Source organism: Numida meleagris, chromosome 13 (assembly GCF_002078875.1).
Source record: "Numida meleagris isolate 19003 breed g44 Domestic line chromosome 13, NumMel1.0, whole genome shotgun sequence".
Lineage (NCBI taxonomy): Eukaryota > Metazoa > Chordata > Aves > Galliformes > Numididae > Numida > Numida meleagris.
In genome coordinates this window covers 328,430-342,940 of record NC_034421.1, presented here as the reverse complement: position 1 = coordinate 342,940, position 14,511 = coordinate 328,430, and the positions used below count along the sequence as shown (strand labels likewise).

Genomic DNA, 14,511 nt, shown 5'->3' with positions numbered 1-14,511 from the left:
TGAGCAGATTAAGCATCACTGTCTCTAACAGTGAATGAGTGGGTTGCAAAAGAAACACATCTTTAGATGCTAAGTTCTTTGGGAAATTGTGTTTCTAGCATGGAAGGCTTGGAGCTGTAATACTCATCACCATAGCTGTAGTTATATTAATTTTAAAAAATCTATTAAAAATAGCAAAAATTATATCACCAATTTGCTAATGCTTTGAAGTTCTACTGGATACCATAATATCATTTGATGTCATTATCTAGAATTTAATTTAAAGTGGTTTAAAAAGTGGTCTCAAGATGGCTGTGACAAAGCAGCATGCTGTTTTTAACGTCAATCAGAAACTATGTTAAAAAATACAATATGTATTTTGACACGGCTTATGATAGTGCTGTGCACTTTTTCTTAGATTATTACTTTTGTAAAGAATGTAATTTAAAAGTCAGATTTTTGTCCAAAATATAATAAGTAGTCCTCTTCCAGGGTTAATTTAAGCTTACTGGCTTTTAGGTCAGGAACTATCTAAAGTATCTTAATTTTTTTTTGAATAGTGTTAAGGAACTTCCTGGGTAGATTATGGATCAGTAAAATGAATTTTTGCATACTAGCAGTGAAAACTAAGGCTTCAAATGGAAACAAATTCCCCACGCTTATTGACTACAGTTCCTTTCCTCTGCCACAGCACTGTAGTTTCTTGTGAACAAAATATATACTCCAGTTAAGCTGGCCATTTTATTCTCCCTCATTCTTCACTGTCTCAGAACACTCCATCAGCAGTACTTCTTCCCTTCTCCTTCAGTCACAGTGCTTTTTCTTGGCTAGAAAATTATTAGTGTTCTCTTTGCACATAAGACACGGCTGGAACCTTGTCTCTAGAGATCAGCTTTTCTACCTGTGCTTTGTCCTTCTGAATGAGGAGGCAACAGTCAGTTAACACTTACATAGAATTAGTCCAGTTCCTTTGGTCTGGACCTGTGTATATAATCAGGGCTAAAAAAGCATTTTACTGTAATCAAGCAACCTAGATACCAGTGAGGCCAAGCATAAAGTTATTTGCTCAGTCCTTTGCATTCTGCATCCCTTCATTGGAGCAATGTTTTTAATAGAGTTTCAAAGCCCCTATCTACAGAAGACTATTATTACATAATACCTGCACATTGTCTGTGACTACTTCTTCATTACTAGGCAAATTAGTAAATTAGTTTGTGTTTTATATCCTTCAAGAGCTTTGCATTTCAAAGATAGATGTTCTCCAAAGTTTCTCAGTAAGCCTGTATGCTTACTTCCAGTGAGCAAAAGTAGGAATTATGCTTACACAATGCAATACAGTGAACCATAAACTTGTTTATATTAGATTATGTTTATATTTTTATGTTAAACATAAAAATAATTAGTTTGCCAAAGCATTGTTGCTCTGCATTCAGCAACAAGAAAAGTATATTCACAAAGGATGGAAAAGTCTGCAAAAAAACTCTTGCAAATTCTAACTGCATTTTCACAGCGTCAAATTAGTGACAGTTTCACTGGAAAACAGAGGCTGAGCTTCAAATTACAGCCATGGAGGATACAAAGGAATACACAATACAAAATGTTTATTCCAATATGAAAACTTTAGAAAATACTCTTCTCTTTATATGCTAACTGTCCAGTGCAAACAAAGAAATTAAAATTATCATAAGGCACTAGTTACAGAAAAGTCTTAGCTTTGTTTTCATTTCATTAGCATTTGTAACGAGCAAGCATCCAGAAGTGACAATCAAATACAGCAGCAAACACAGTATTCCCTTGCATATATTTAACAAGAGGAAATGTTATTTTAATCATGTGTGCTGCAAATCCTTGGCTAGTATTAAAATGGGCTATTTTGATATAGTGCAACAATTTGTGTTAAATTAAAAATGAAGAAATAACCCATATATGTCAAGCTAACTAAAAGCTAGCATTTCACCTTGAAAATTGCACCTCAAATTGGCTTCCTTTTAAAGTCAGCTCAGTCTCTGGATTCTGCATAAATGCTCTAAATATCTTAGTGCAAGGAGATACTGAGCTTTTACTGATCATTAGGAAAAGTGACCGTGGACAGCACTAACATAAGTGTTTCTTTCTACCATCATAAATTATGAATTAGAAATAATACTAGCAATCATCTTCCAGAAATGAGGATGTAGCTAGAATGGCTCCTGAATCCTGATGACTAGTCTTATAATCCCAAGTTTAATAAATTGCTGACTTCTAACACAGTAAGTAGAAAAAAAAATCTTGATTGCTGCTGCTCTGTTAAGGTCTGTGAAAGTTAAATAGAGATGAACAAAACTGATCTCAAATTCTGCAGACATGTTTGCTTTTGGTTTTGTTTTTAATATAACTTACAAATGCTTTTTTTTTTTTCTTTTTATTGTATTTAATATGCCACGCTAGAAAACTTGAATGTGGTAATTCTTGGTAGATAACTGCTGCTTGTTTACAAAGCACTACTCAGTTCTAATGTGTTTGAATGAATGAAATAATGGAGAAGTAATCCTAAGTAAAGCACATTTTCAGGAGAAAATTATGACAACTAACAACCACTACGGACAAACTAGCTTTCTCTAATAAACGTCTAGGTTGTCTGGATTTACCTGGGCACAGAAAAGAAAATCTTTGTTCTTCCAGAATCTCCAGTATGGCTTTTCTTTTCTGAGTATCAGAAAAGAAGGGACAGGAAACTCAACAAACTGCACTTGCTTAGACTGCAAGGTGCTGAAAAGAAGTTTTACTTTGGCCTTCCATTGCACTGCTGCTTTCAGCAAATAGCTGTGCTTATACATCTTTGTTCTCTGGTAATAAACAGTCCAAAGACATAAACACTCATTTTCAGTGTCAGAGATCAAACGAAGTTTGTCATTTTGTCATGGCATCCCTCCACAGGCAGTGAAGGGACACCTTCAAAGTGGGTTGGCAGCACCAGAAAGATGTTTTTTCAAGAGGGCAGAAGAGCATATGAATATTCAAATTAGAACATTTTTAATAATGTTGGGCGTTCAACAGTTTGTCTTCAATATTCTGAACGATGCAATATGGAAATGGTACATACTGCCTAAGAGATCACTCCTGCACTCTTCATATCTACAGACCAATGTGAAAAGTACATTAGTATCAAATTTTTATGTTTCATTTTGAGATGGCTGGTAGGTAGAAAGTGGTAACTTAGCAAAGAGAACTTAAAAAATATATATCAAAATGTCTGATGCTATAAGTTTGTAGTATTTCATTTTCTCTGTGTAAGTAAAGATCTGGAACAGAAATTCAATGGAAGCTATACTTGAGCTTGGTTAATTTACTTCTAAAAATACCCCAAGAAGTCACTCTTCTAGCACTAGAAGTAGGTAATGCTGAACTGAGAAAGTTTCTGCAAGTAATATCTGCACTTTCATAGTGTTTCAGAACTCCACTGTAAAATTTCATATTGCTAAGATACTGGGCTTAGGAAATTTCTCTAAATAATTCGTCTTTCTAAAGCCTTTTCCAGCACCGTAATGCATATGCACTCAGCACACTTTAATCATGTTTGATGTACAGACCAATTCTACAAGGTCTTTTAGTCATGTTTTTGATGAATTTATCAGGCAATATAGTGTCAACAAAAACAAAATAATGACCTGTTTGCTATGAAGCAGATGTGTGTAATACTAATTAAAGAATGCCTTGAGTAATTTCACCACTTGAAGGTCTACACCAAAAAATGGATTGACTTAATCCATAAATTTGACTGAAGACTGAACAGCTACCATCTTCACTGCTTTCTTCCAAGCTTTCCATTCATAGCAGGCATGCCTGAACTGCATCTGAAGCAGCCTTGAGACTGGCTCCTTTTCACCACCTAGGGGTGTTAAGATAGCTCCAACATACCAGTAGGGATTCTATGTGGTAAACTGCAGTGAGGCAAGAGCTACTTCACATATAATCTGTGCCAGAGGGGCACAATTCTGAAACAGATGTGGTATGGATAACTGGGGCCATTGTAAGTCAAGGTCCTAAGGTACCATTACATTTATCTTTTTTGCTTCCTTGATGTTGTAACTTTGTCTTTCCACTAGGATGGACATAAATGTGCAAGAATTTATAGAACAAAGGCTTAAATCTGAATTAAAAATACAAGAAACTTAAAGAGTTTAAAGACTCTCTGTAGTATGCCCTGTATTGCAGTATACCAAGTTTTAAGCAAAACACCTCAGTGTGAAGATTACAAAATTCCAGACACAATCAATACAGTAGGAATCTATTTACTTTCTAGCTCTCTTCATTAACTGGGATTCTGAATATACATTTCACATATGACAGAAACTAAGGATTGTAACCTGACTTGATTACCATTTGGCATCTTCCTGCTTGAAAACACAGTCACAGGAGGGATCAGAAAAGATTGGCAAAGAATTAAGACACAGAACAAAGAGAGAGAGAGTGCATATCCTCCTCAAACCACACGAGCCAAAAGCAGTTAGAGCACCCTTGATTGAGAGAGAAGCTTAAGTTCCTCTTAAGAAACTGTGCTTTTATGCAATTAAGAGATGTAATGCTGCAGTGTGCATGTACTTCCCCTTCAGCAGTACAACTGCACATGCCCAGGTGGAAGTACTTTGCTGGAGAGCAGTGCAGACAGGTTAGATGTCAGACTTCACTATATATGGTATCTTTATTAGAGGTCATAGCTTTAATTCTCTCCTGTTGCCCTGTAACCACACGCATAAGAAATCACAGTCAGCCTTTACCACAGAACAAATATCAGGAGTGCACGTAACACATGAATCTTCTCTTTCTCTCATTGTTCTTATGATGTTCCCCCAAAAAAGAAAGGAGCAGTAAAATCTCACAACTGCACAGTCCGCTCTGAACAAAACTAATTATTTGTCAAAATATAAGCAAATTTTCTGCTTTCTCCATTTACAGAAGGATAAGGAAAAGACAAATGCATATAGTTTAAATGTTTCAAAACCCAAATACCAACACAGGAAAAGTATACTTGCAGCAACATGCTCGACTACATTGATCTACAGCACAGAATAAAACCATTTACTGTCTACCAATCCATACCTTCCTGAACAATACTCTTTTCTTTTATAAATATATTGTACTTGAAATTGTAAAAATGTAATCTATAATTTCTGTGTATGTGTACATATATAATATAGAAGGACACGAAATACATAAACATATGCAAATTAAAATTATGGTTGAACTGTTCATCATGAAAGGAAAACAGATCTGAGCACAAGAAAGATGTGCGCTGTGGTATAATAGAAGACTGAGAAATAAGGTGCCTAGGATTCCAGAAGCCCTTGAAATGTCACCATATTTCCTTTGAAACTCTAAGGTGTAGTTTTGCTTTATCTTCAATAACAAACACATAAGAGCAGATGCAAAACAAAAATATTATTTAAAACTTAATAATTTTCCTCTCAAATTTCCACTAGAGAAAAAATTGAGGAAAGTGAAAACTACATACAACTTTATGCTCTCCAGGAATGTATTTAACTATTTTACTAGTTGATATGATAACGAGACCACCACTAGATGAAACCCCAGTGTGACCACTTTCTTTTTGGGTGTTACAGATGTATGATACATCTTGTTACATCTTGCTGTAAGCTTAGCCATTTTTATTTTGGTATTAAAAAAACATAGAATAAGGAATAAATTGATGAGCTTAACAGAAGAGAGAAAAATAGAAAACAGTAAAACAAAAAAAAAACGGTAAAAACAAAGACAGTAACTCATTTTTTCTCATCAAAATGGCTTTCTGTAAGCATTGCACTTTTTGCACCGGGAAATCTAGATATTTCTAATTCTGAGATAAAATATTTCTGATTTGCAAGAACCTGTGTACTGTCTATTCTCATTTGACATCCACCAATATCATTTCGTAGTAATCATTTTAGTACAAGCATTTCCAATATTAATGTAGTTATAATGCAACTTACGTAAATTATTTGGAGGAGGCCTTGTCTCCATGTTTTCATAATGTTGCACGTGTACTACAATGTTGAGATCTCTTTCCATATGATCTGTTGTACACGGACCTTGAGGTCGCATCACATCAGCAAGAGCCCTGAAAAACAAACAAAATTTCAGACTAAACCTGCTGCAAAATCTGTAAGTTATTTGCAATGTAGTCCAGGTGCATTGTTGTTTTTGTTTCAATTTGGGATACAGTCTATCATAATGTCTGCTGGAGAAACCAGCTCTATTCACAGCAAAATCAGGGACTCAGATTCACCACGAGACTTCACACCTAAGACTAAGTTCTTCAGCTGTCTTTGCTCTATAGGAACGTAATTTAAGCTTGTTGAGACTTGCAAAGTTCTTCCATTGCCTGTGCTCGATGACATTGCCATCACAGTCAAACTGAGCAGCTCAGCTCCCACTCCTGTAGTTATCCTCACGCCTCAATTCCCAGCAGGTCTGTGAAAGTCTACTCTTAAACATGCAGCTGCACAGAGCACCACACAGTGCAGTGGTCTCGACCATTTTCAATGAAAAATGTTACCAAAGATGAAAGGTTTTCTACAATTTTCTTGTAGCAACCCAGTAAGCATAGCACCATCCATGATCAGGGATTTAAACTTTCTCCATTCAGAAAGGCAGCTAAAAATGTCTTTTCTCACTTCTATAAGTGACCTCATCATTACAGTGGAGCAAAGCTGGCGTGGTAACATTGCTGGAAAAAGGATGAAAGCTTTACAGCAACAGAGAGAGCAAGCAAAAAGAGTCCTCACAGTTAGGCAAGGCCCAACCTGAAGCTGGTCGTAGGGGTTTTCTGCAGCAGTGCAGGCAGTAATTTTGTGTGACAAAGTGGCTCATCTCACACTTGCATGTTCTCTGTGGACTGGTTCCACTGTCAAACAACCTGCCCAATGTAAATGACGTAGGTAAGAATGCACACGTGTATCAGCTATGTTACAAGTACTGAAAATCTCAGCACAGCAATATCTACCTCTCTCTGTGATTCTGGGCCATGGAGTTTCACCACTGACTTCACTAGGAGGAGGATGAGCCCCTAGGTATGCATCGCATAACTGCCTGCTGAACCACTGTGCCACAAAAATAACTGGCTCACCTGCAGAAACCATTCCTTTTGGCAACAGGAACATTCACTGGGTGTTACCAGTGTCTTTGGGGCTCCACGCAGTGCATCACTGATCATTATTTGCTTCCTCCATTTTTCTTACTGGTGTTAATTTTTAGATGCCTTGAGCTACTTTTTAAAGGGAATGAATGCATCTTCTGAGCACTGTGCCTAGTTTAGTTTAATTTTCTGCCAGATTATACAGTGTCCCAGACTCTGCATCAAGTTTATAAAGTAATAAATAAATAAAAATAAACATATTCAGTTGTGAAAGTCACAACAAGTTCCATCTAGCTCCTGCACTGTACTTCCATTACATGATGATTTCTTGATCAAGAAGCACTGTACTTTTAAATATTAAATAGTTGTTTCATTTAAGATACAGAGAGGAATTCTGAGATAAATCTTGCTCTCAGATTGCAGGAACATTGCTGAATGATACTGATGTTTCCTTCTGTTTAGGGCTAGGATTATGTTATTAAAATATTAGTTAGAGTTGTGATCAACATGTTACAGAATATTCTGTTAATGCTGTAAAAGGTCAGAAGATAGTAACCAAATGATTAATGGCATCAAAGCAATGCTTCCATCTGAAGCAATGCTTATACAGCAGAAATTGCAGAGCTGGCCTACATAGCAGAAAAATAAAAATTCACCAGGAGAGATCTCACAAAGGTATGCAGAAAAAGATGCAAAAAGAAAACACTCTATTGCAAAAGGTAGTTTAGAATAATGGGGACCAAAACTATCAATATGTAGTCAATTTATGCAATATTTATTTATACGAAAAAAACTACTGACATCAAGATGTCAATAATCGTTTTTCCAAAGGCAGATGGACACATTTCTGGGAGCGGAAGAAACACAAATTAAAGTTCCTAACTTGATAATGGGAGTTAAAATTGCGTGAACTTAGAATACATAGATTAGTATTTCCCAACCTTGTGAGAGCAGGTTTTCTGAAAAAGTTTTCCTCGTTGCCCTTAACATGATGTTAAATATTGTTAACTAGAGACTTTAAATATGACAGCAGATTAACTACTGACTGACTCTGAAAATGCCAACTGAGTTTTCTACTGCTTTAGTGTGGCTTTTTTTTCAATCAGGTTTTAAGGAATTAGCTGTCCAACTATGTCAAGAAAAAAGGAACTTCTCATCAAGTTCTATTTTTAATGATTTTTAATGACACAGCACCTGTGTTTGTACTGTATTAGCCAAAGTTATACAGTCTTCCCAGGGCAGAATAGCTCATATAACGAAAGGCTTGTCCTTATCTTCCACTGATGTCAGGGGGAGTTAAAAATGTGTGGCAGCTCGTATTACTAAAGCACAAAGGCAATGCGGTTACCTGCATTTTTTTCCTAGGGATTTGCCCATATAGATTTTTGTGCCCCAGTACACAACAACATCCTTGAACAGATGCTTGCACCAAAAAATACTGCATAGGCCAACAGACTTTGTGCATTTGTCTCACCTAATATCATCATACAAAGTAGGTCCTACTGAAAAGTTATATTTATGTGTGGAGGGACTTTATTCACACCATTGCTTATGTATAATGATTGTTCAAGGAAATGTAAAAAGTAGTGATATCTAAAAGCTGTATACTGATATATTGGCATTGACTGCAGTTTTACAGAAGTGGAGAAATGTTACCTAAATATGGCCCAGAGCTATCCAACTGTCGCAAAACTTAACGATTTCTTCTGCCATAAGATTTTTCTCTTTGGATATATAATACTATTTTCAGATGTTAAAAAGCATGTGGAGCCAGGCATTTCCCTTATGGTTATAAGCCTGAAGAAGCTGAAACACAAGTTATTTCATGAAAGGTCAGTTGTCATACTTTGCCTCCAAAACTGGGTCAAAATCCATAAGGGAAATAATTTCACATGTAGGATTCAGCATTTTGGCAAGTGAGACTATTGTTGGCCCCAGGTACATGCTTTTTGAATAATCAACAAAAGACTTGACTTACGAGCTCAGCACATCATGAAGGATAAAAGATCAGATGGTTCATAATACTCAGAAAGCTGCTAAAAGGCTATCAGAAGCACTGCTTGAAAAAAAAGAAAAAATGAGCTAGAGAGTACGAGTGTAAATATTGTTCATTCAGTTCTGGGTTTGTTTGCACATTCTCCATGAGGATTAGGGAAGACGACAAAGGTGTAGTTTTATTTACAGAAAAATCTCCCCCATGGAACAGAAGTAAAGCTTTTGCCTACTCCATAGATTTTCAAGAGAGGATTCACTACTTTACAGAGCCTGAACGACCCACTGATAAAAGTCTTAAGCAGCAAGCACGTGCTGCCCTCATATGCCTAGCAGAGCTTCTAGGTCTGCTTAAGGAGGCAGATTGCTTCTCTTTTCCTTTTAGGTGGGATACTGCCACATGCAATCCCTCTGCCATGTCTGCTAACATACACCACCTTATTCTCTTAAAAGGCATTTGGGTAAAGGAAGAGTTACTCTGCTTGGACACAACTATTACTGCTTAGTTCCTGAACACTGTAGCTGAGGGAAAATTTATCTCCCTGTAATGTCAAAGAACACATTTAAAAGGGAAAATAATATAAACAATTTATTATCATATGATGTCTAAAGGGAAATATACCATGCAAAGTTAATACTGTAGTTCCTTCTCCACTTTCATCTTCCATATTTACAGTTCCATCCCAACAGTAAGTGTTGTATTGAAAAGCAAAGGAAAGAAATTGTCAATAGTTCTACAGTTGGCCTTTTTTCTTAAAACAAAGGGAAGTAACTTCTTTTTCCTAAATAGTCTTGCCCACTGGGTTTTGTTGTGGGTTTTTTTTGTTTGTTTGTTTTTGCTATGGGTAGTTTTCACTAAATGAGTACATTTCCCCAGTTTTTTTCATTGTGGAATATTTCAGGAAAATTCAATGAAATGAATAGAACATTATTGGTTTGTTTTGGTATAGAAGTAAACAAAATGTAACGAAAGGCTATAGAAACTAAGCTCACCAACTCTGTGAAGTTTCCTCTGTGCATATTGTACCACTCTTAACATACACAAGTGTCTTATTTCAGCAGCAGATCCACTGACTGCAAGATGAAATGAAGCAAAGAATTAATAAGTGTGGCACAGACCTGCTCCCTGTTTACAAGTCGACATTCTTATTCTCATGTGCAGGTCGCTGTTCGTGTTTCTAAGTAGTACATAAAAAAGTGGAAATACATAACTTACACCAGTTGTATCCTGTTCACTTAAAAACAAAAAAATCATCCCTCTAAAAAAAAAAAAATCAGTTTACATCATCCATCATCTTATCTGATAAGCAGTACTAGCCTTCACTTAGGTGAATTTGTTCATAAGAACGGAGAGAATTCCAGTGTTTTCTGTACCTGTGGTGTAGGGAAGGGAAAGGAGACAATCTTAGCTACGGAAATAGATAACGAATGAGTCTCTGAATGTTTTTTTTGCTGCCAGCCAAAATGGACTATACTTCTGGTTTGGCCTACCCAACACCTTCAATGCATTACATTTTCACTTATTAATCAGATCTGGTACAGAAAAAAAGGGGTGCTGGCTTTGATTTGGGTTTGTTGTGGCTTTTGTTGTTTTGACTTTTTTTTTAAATGTAGAAATTAGTACTATAAAAGAAGGTGAATACAAATACAGACTAGATATTATTTTAATTGCTGGTACTATTAACTATTTAAACAGATAAATTATTTAAGTACTGCAACCTCTTTTTCAGAGCATTAGTAGTGTAAAATGAGCTAAGATGGAATATTTTAGTTAAACACACATTTGAGGACAAAGAGGTTACTTCACTTCTTCACTCAATGAGCAGATCTTTTGATTGCCCAAAGGATTTACAAATTAATTCCTTTTACAAGTATTGCTAGACTAGACCCACCCCACACAGCTGTAATAGGAGTGTGAGAACTTTTGGAGAGAAAAAAAGCTATAGCACTGCTTTATCAGAACATGACTAGCTATTAAGTGCAGTGAGTGGGTGACTGTTTTTCCATGTGATCATGACTTTCCAAGTTGCTATAATCCTGATTTGACTGTTTTCATGGCGAGGAAGGTACAAGATCACAGACAATGTTAAGTAATTAGGATAACACATGACCTTTCCAAGAACTGTTTCAGAAACTTGATCTTTATGCACAGATGACAGGGATTTCAGAATGATTTTCCAGTCCCTTGTAATACTATATCCATAAACTAAGACAGAATATCATTTCAGAATACTTCATAGCTGTACTTTAGATAGCAAATACACAGAGCTCCTTCAGCAAACATTCCTGTTAGTAGAAGTTGGATCTGTTTAAGCCAGGTGTAAGCAGGGATGGATACACCTTTGCTTTGTCCTGGTTTTTGTTACAAGCTTTAACTTATTGTCTGCATGAAGACACCACAGAAATAGACTGAAGCATATGAGAGCTTTTCACAAACAAGCTTCAGCTCCTTAGTTTAAAGGTAAGACTTAAAAAAGAAATTGGGATCCACATATTCTGTCTCAAATTTGCAGTTCAGAATATTCAAAATGTCTGAAGGATTAATATACCTTGCTCACAGAAAACTGACTTTGCAGAATTGCCACTGACAGTATTGAGTTGACTAAAATTTGTGATGTGTTTTGTTCACAGTAGTATCCATATCAGCCAGTTTATAAATAGCAAGTAATTGTTAGTGAACAGATAATGCCTTTGCAGGAGTATTTTTGGTAGCTTTTTCCTGTTCATTCCACAATAAGGTGCTAGACAAAGATCCGTCCAGAAACTTCAATTTAAAAAAAATGCAGCTCCGGGTGTTGATTTGATTTCTTGGGCTCTATTTCAAAGTAAGAATTTTCATCTAAGCTTTAAAGATTGTGAACTACATCATTACCAAGGAAAGGGGAATCTTTCTGCCTCACTGTATGTCCAGTAGAAGGCATCCTTTTAATTGCATTTCATTTCTGAAGTTGCCCAAGATGCTGGGGTTGATTTAGGCTCTTTAATGGAGCTATTTCCTTTTTTCAATGCCTTTCCCCCCATCTGCTTTACTTTCATGTGCCTGGGATTAGCATAAAGAAATCAGACAGATTGCAAACTTGGCAAATGTGTCATGCCTTGATTTTGAACTGCTGTGACAATCTTGGTTTGGAATATGTTGTTAAATACACTGGGCTCTGTCCTGAGCTGCCCACCTGCCTATCCACCGCTAGGCAGCCTGTATCTGGAGTAGGCAGCACACAGCATGCCTAACTCTAGGTGGGGGAGGCTGTCTTTGATGTAACTCAGCCATTACACCGTGGATACAGAGTATAACACTCACATCTATGGATGACAAGATCTTCATATTCTGTTTTTAACCCCTAAACAGTAACTGAAAAATGTTAAGAAATTCTACAATAGCTTTTCCTTTTTGTGTCTCCCTCTTCCCTGCTACCCTGGCTCATTTTCACAACTCAGATATTTTACAAATAGCTCACACACTTTCAAAGGCTGGGGGAGTAGGGAAGGTCCTGCCAAAACCACTTTGCAGCTGGAAAGGGAGAGTGAGATGACATTTGTTTACATCTTCAGTTGAGAAGTTAAAAACATTTTCCAAGCTTCAAAACAGTTGGAAGAGAGAACCTACCAGGCTTTCTATAATTCAGTGTTTCTGGTTTCAGGATTTTTTCTTTTCCTATTTACGTACAGTGTATCTGGGAAGACTTGCTGCATATTACTGAGGAGAGGGTCCAACGCTGCAGATAAAAATTGACTACTATGTGTGCACACTCCCATTATTTCTATTCTTCCTCAGTATGCATGCACCCTGATAACCTGGGCTTGGGGAGCCACAGAAGTCCTACTCTCTGAAGTTGGTCTCCTCAGTTACCTTGCAGGGGAATAAAGCTTGCCTGGATAGACATATTTGTTTAGCGGGAACTGGTGGGCTTGTTTTTTTTTTTTTTTCGAGAGGAATGAGTGGGGAGGGACCCTGTACCCTGGCATTCAACCTTACCTGGACATGTGCTCCCGCTGGGGTCTGTGCGCCTTCTCCAGCCCTAGTTTGGTGAAGATTCCCACTAGTACCATAACTGCCACAACCCCACAGATAATGTAGACAATGAGGTTGGTTTTATCCCTGGTGGGGTCGTGCAGAGGGTCATCTATACGGGAAGGAGGCTTCCCAGTGTTCATCCACAGCGGCGTCTCATAGTTTGTGCAGGTGCTTTGATCCAGCCTTGTCTTCTTGAACTTGCAGCAAAATCTGAAGCCACAAGTGCCGCAGCAGAAGATGAACTCCCCCGAGCTGCAGTTAAAGGGAGGGTCCCACTGCCCCATCACGTCGAAGTAGCCCCTGCAGAAGTCCGGCGTGGGAGGTGGCTCGGAGGGGTCTAGTTGTTCCCCAAGGCCGGAGTGGTTTCCTCCCGAGAGCACCACGAAGCTCCCCAGCTGCTGGCCGGCTTTCTCCTGAGCTCGACACACCAGCGTAAGCAAGTCCGCCACCAAGTAGCCGAAGAGCAGCCGAACGAAACCTTCCATTCCGCCTCTCAGCCGCGGCTCCGCACCGCCGCCGCCGCTCGAGTTGCTGGATGCTGCGCCGCGCCAGGAGCTGAACATAAAGGGGCTCGGTCAAGGGCCGGGCGCACCTCAGCCCGCGCTCGCCTTTAGCACTACGGACAACCCCGCGCGGGCCGGGCCGGGCCCCGGGCGGCGCCGCAGTCTCGCGCCTCTCTGCTCCGGAGGAGCCGAGCGCGCGGCACTTGTGGAGCAGGGAGCGCGGAGAGGGAGCACGCGGGAGGAGGAGGAGTGCGGGGGGTGGAGGTGCGGCGGCAGCGCGGGGCAGCGCAGAACAGCGGGCTGCGAAGAGGGGCGTGGGGCGAGGGTGCTGCAGAGGAGGGGAAGGATCAGAGCGGGAGCCGCCTCGCGCCGCCTGGTGCCGACTGCGGGCGCCGGGGCACCCACCTTCCGCTCCCCCGCCGAGCCCGGCGCGGCCCCTCGCACAACTCCCTCAGCCGGCCCCGGCGCCCGCAGAGCCCCGCCCGGAACCGGGCGAGCCGAGGGGCAGAGCGCGGCCGGCCGGAGCGGCATCCGGCCGGCGGGGAAGGGCTGACCGGGAGGGAGCGAGGGCGAGGCGGCCCGGCCGGCCCAGCCTAAGCACCGAGGCGCTGGCGGACGCCTGAACGCCGCGGACCCAACGCAGCCCCTTTCCCCGGGCACCGCTCTGCAGAGTCGCCCGCTCCCGCGCAGCCTCCCCGCGGGGCTTCACTCGCGCCCAGCAGCCCCCCAAGGCGCCCGCCCCGCGCCATAGATCCCTTACATAAGAGACTTCCCGCCTAGGTGGGCGCTCCCCACAGGTGCGTCTTCGAAAGCGCGGGAGCGCCTCCTCTCCCCCTCCTGCGTGCCGCGCGGAGGGGTAACGGTCGGACGGGGCGGGGCGGCGCCCGGCGGCTGCGGTCTCGCTCCCCCCT

The 14,511-nt window shown here is 40.0% G+C and overlaps 1 protein-coding gene across 1 annotated transcript in view; it reads right to left on the bottom strand.

Moving 5' to 3' along the window:
- SHISA9 (shisa family member 9) overlaps positions 1–14,299 on the bottom strand; it is a 168,601-nt gene extending 154,302 nt beyond the window's left edge. The window contains 6 exon segments of the mRNA XM_021411205.1: positions 5,946–6,073; positions 13,059–13,666; positions 13,668–13,792; positions 13,795–13,923; positions 13,926–14,010; positions 14,012–14,299. Coding sequence (XP_021266880.1) covers positions 5,946–6,073; positions 13,059–13,666; positions 13,668–13,792; positions 13,795–13,923; positions 13,926–14,010; positions 14,012–14,131 — 1,195 coding nt within the window. The 5' untranslated portion in view covers positions 14,132–14,299.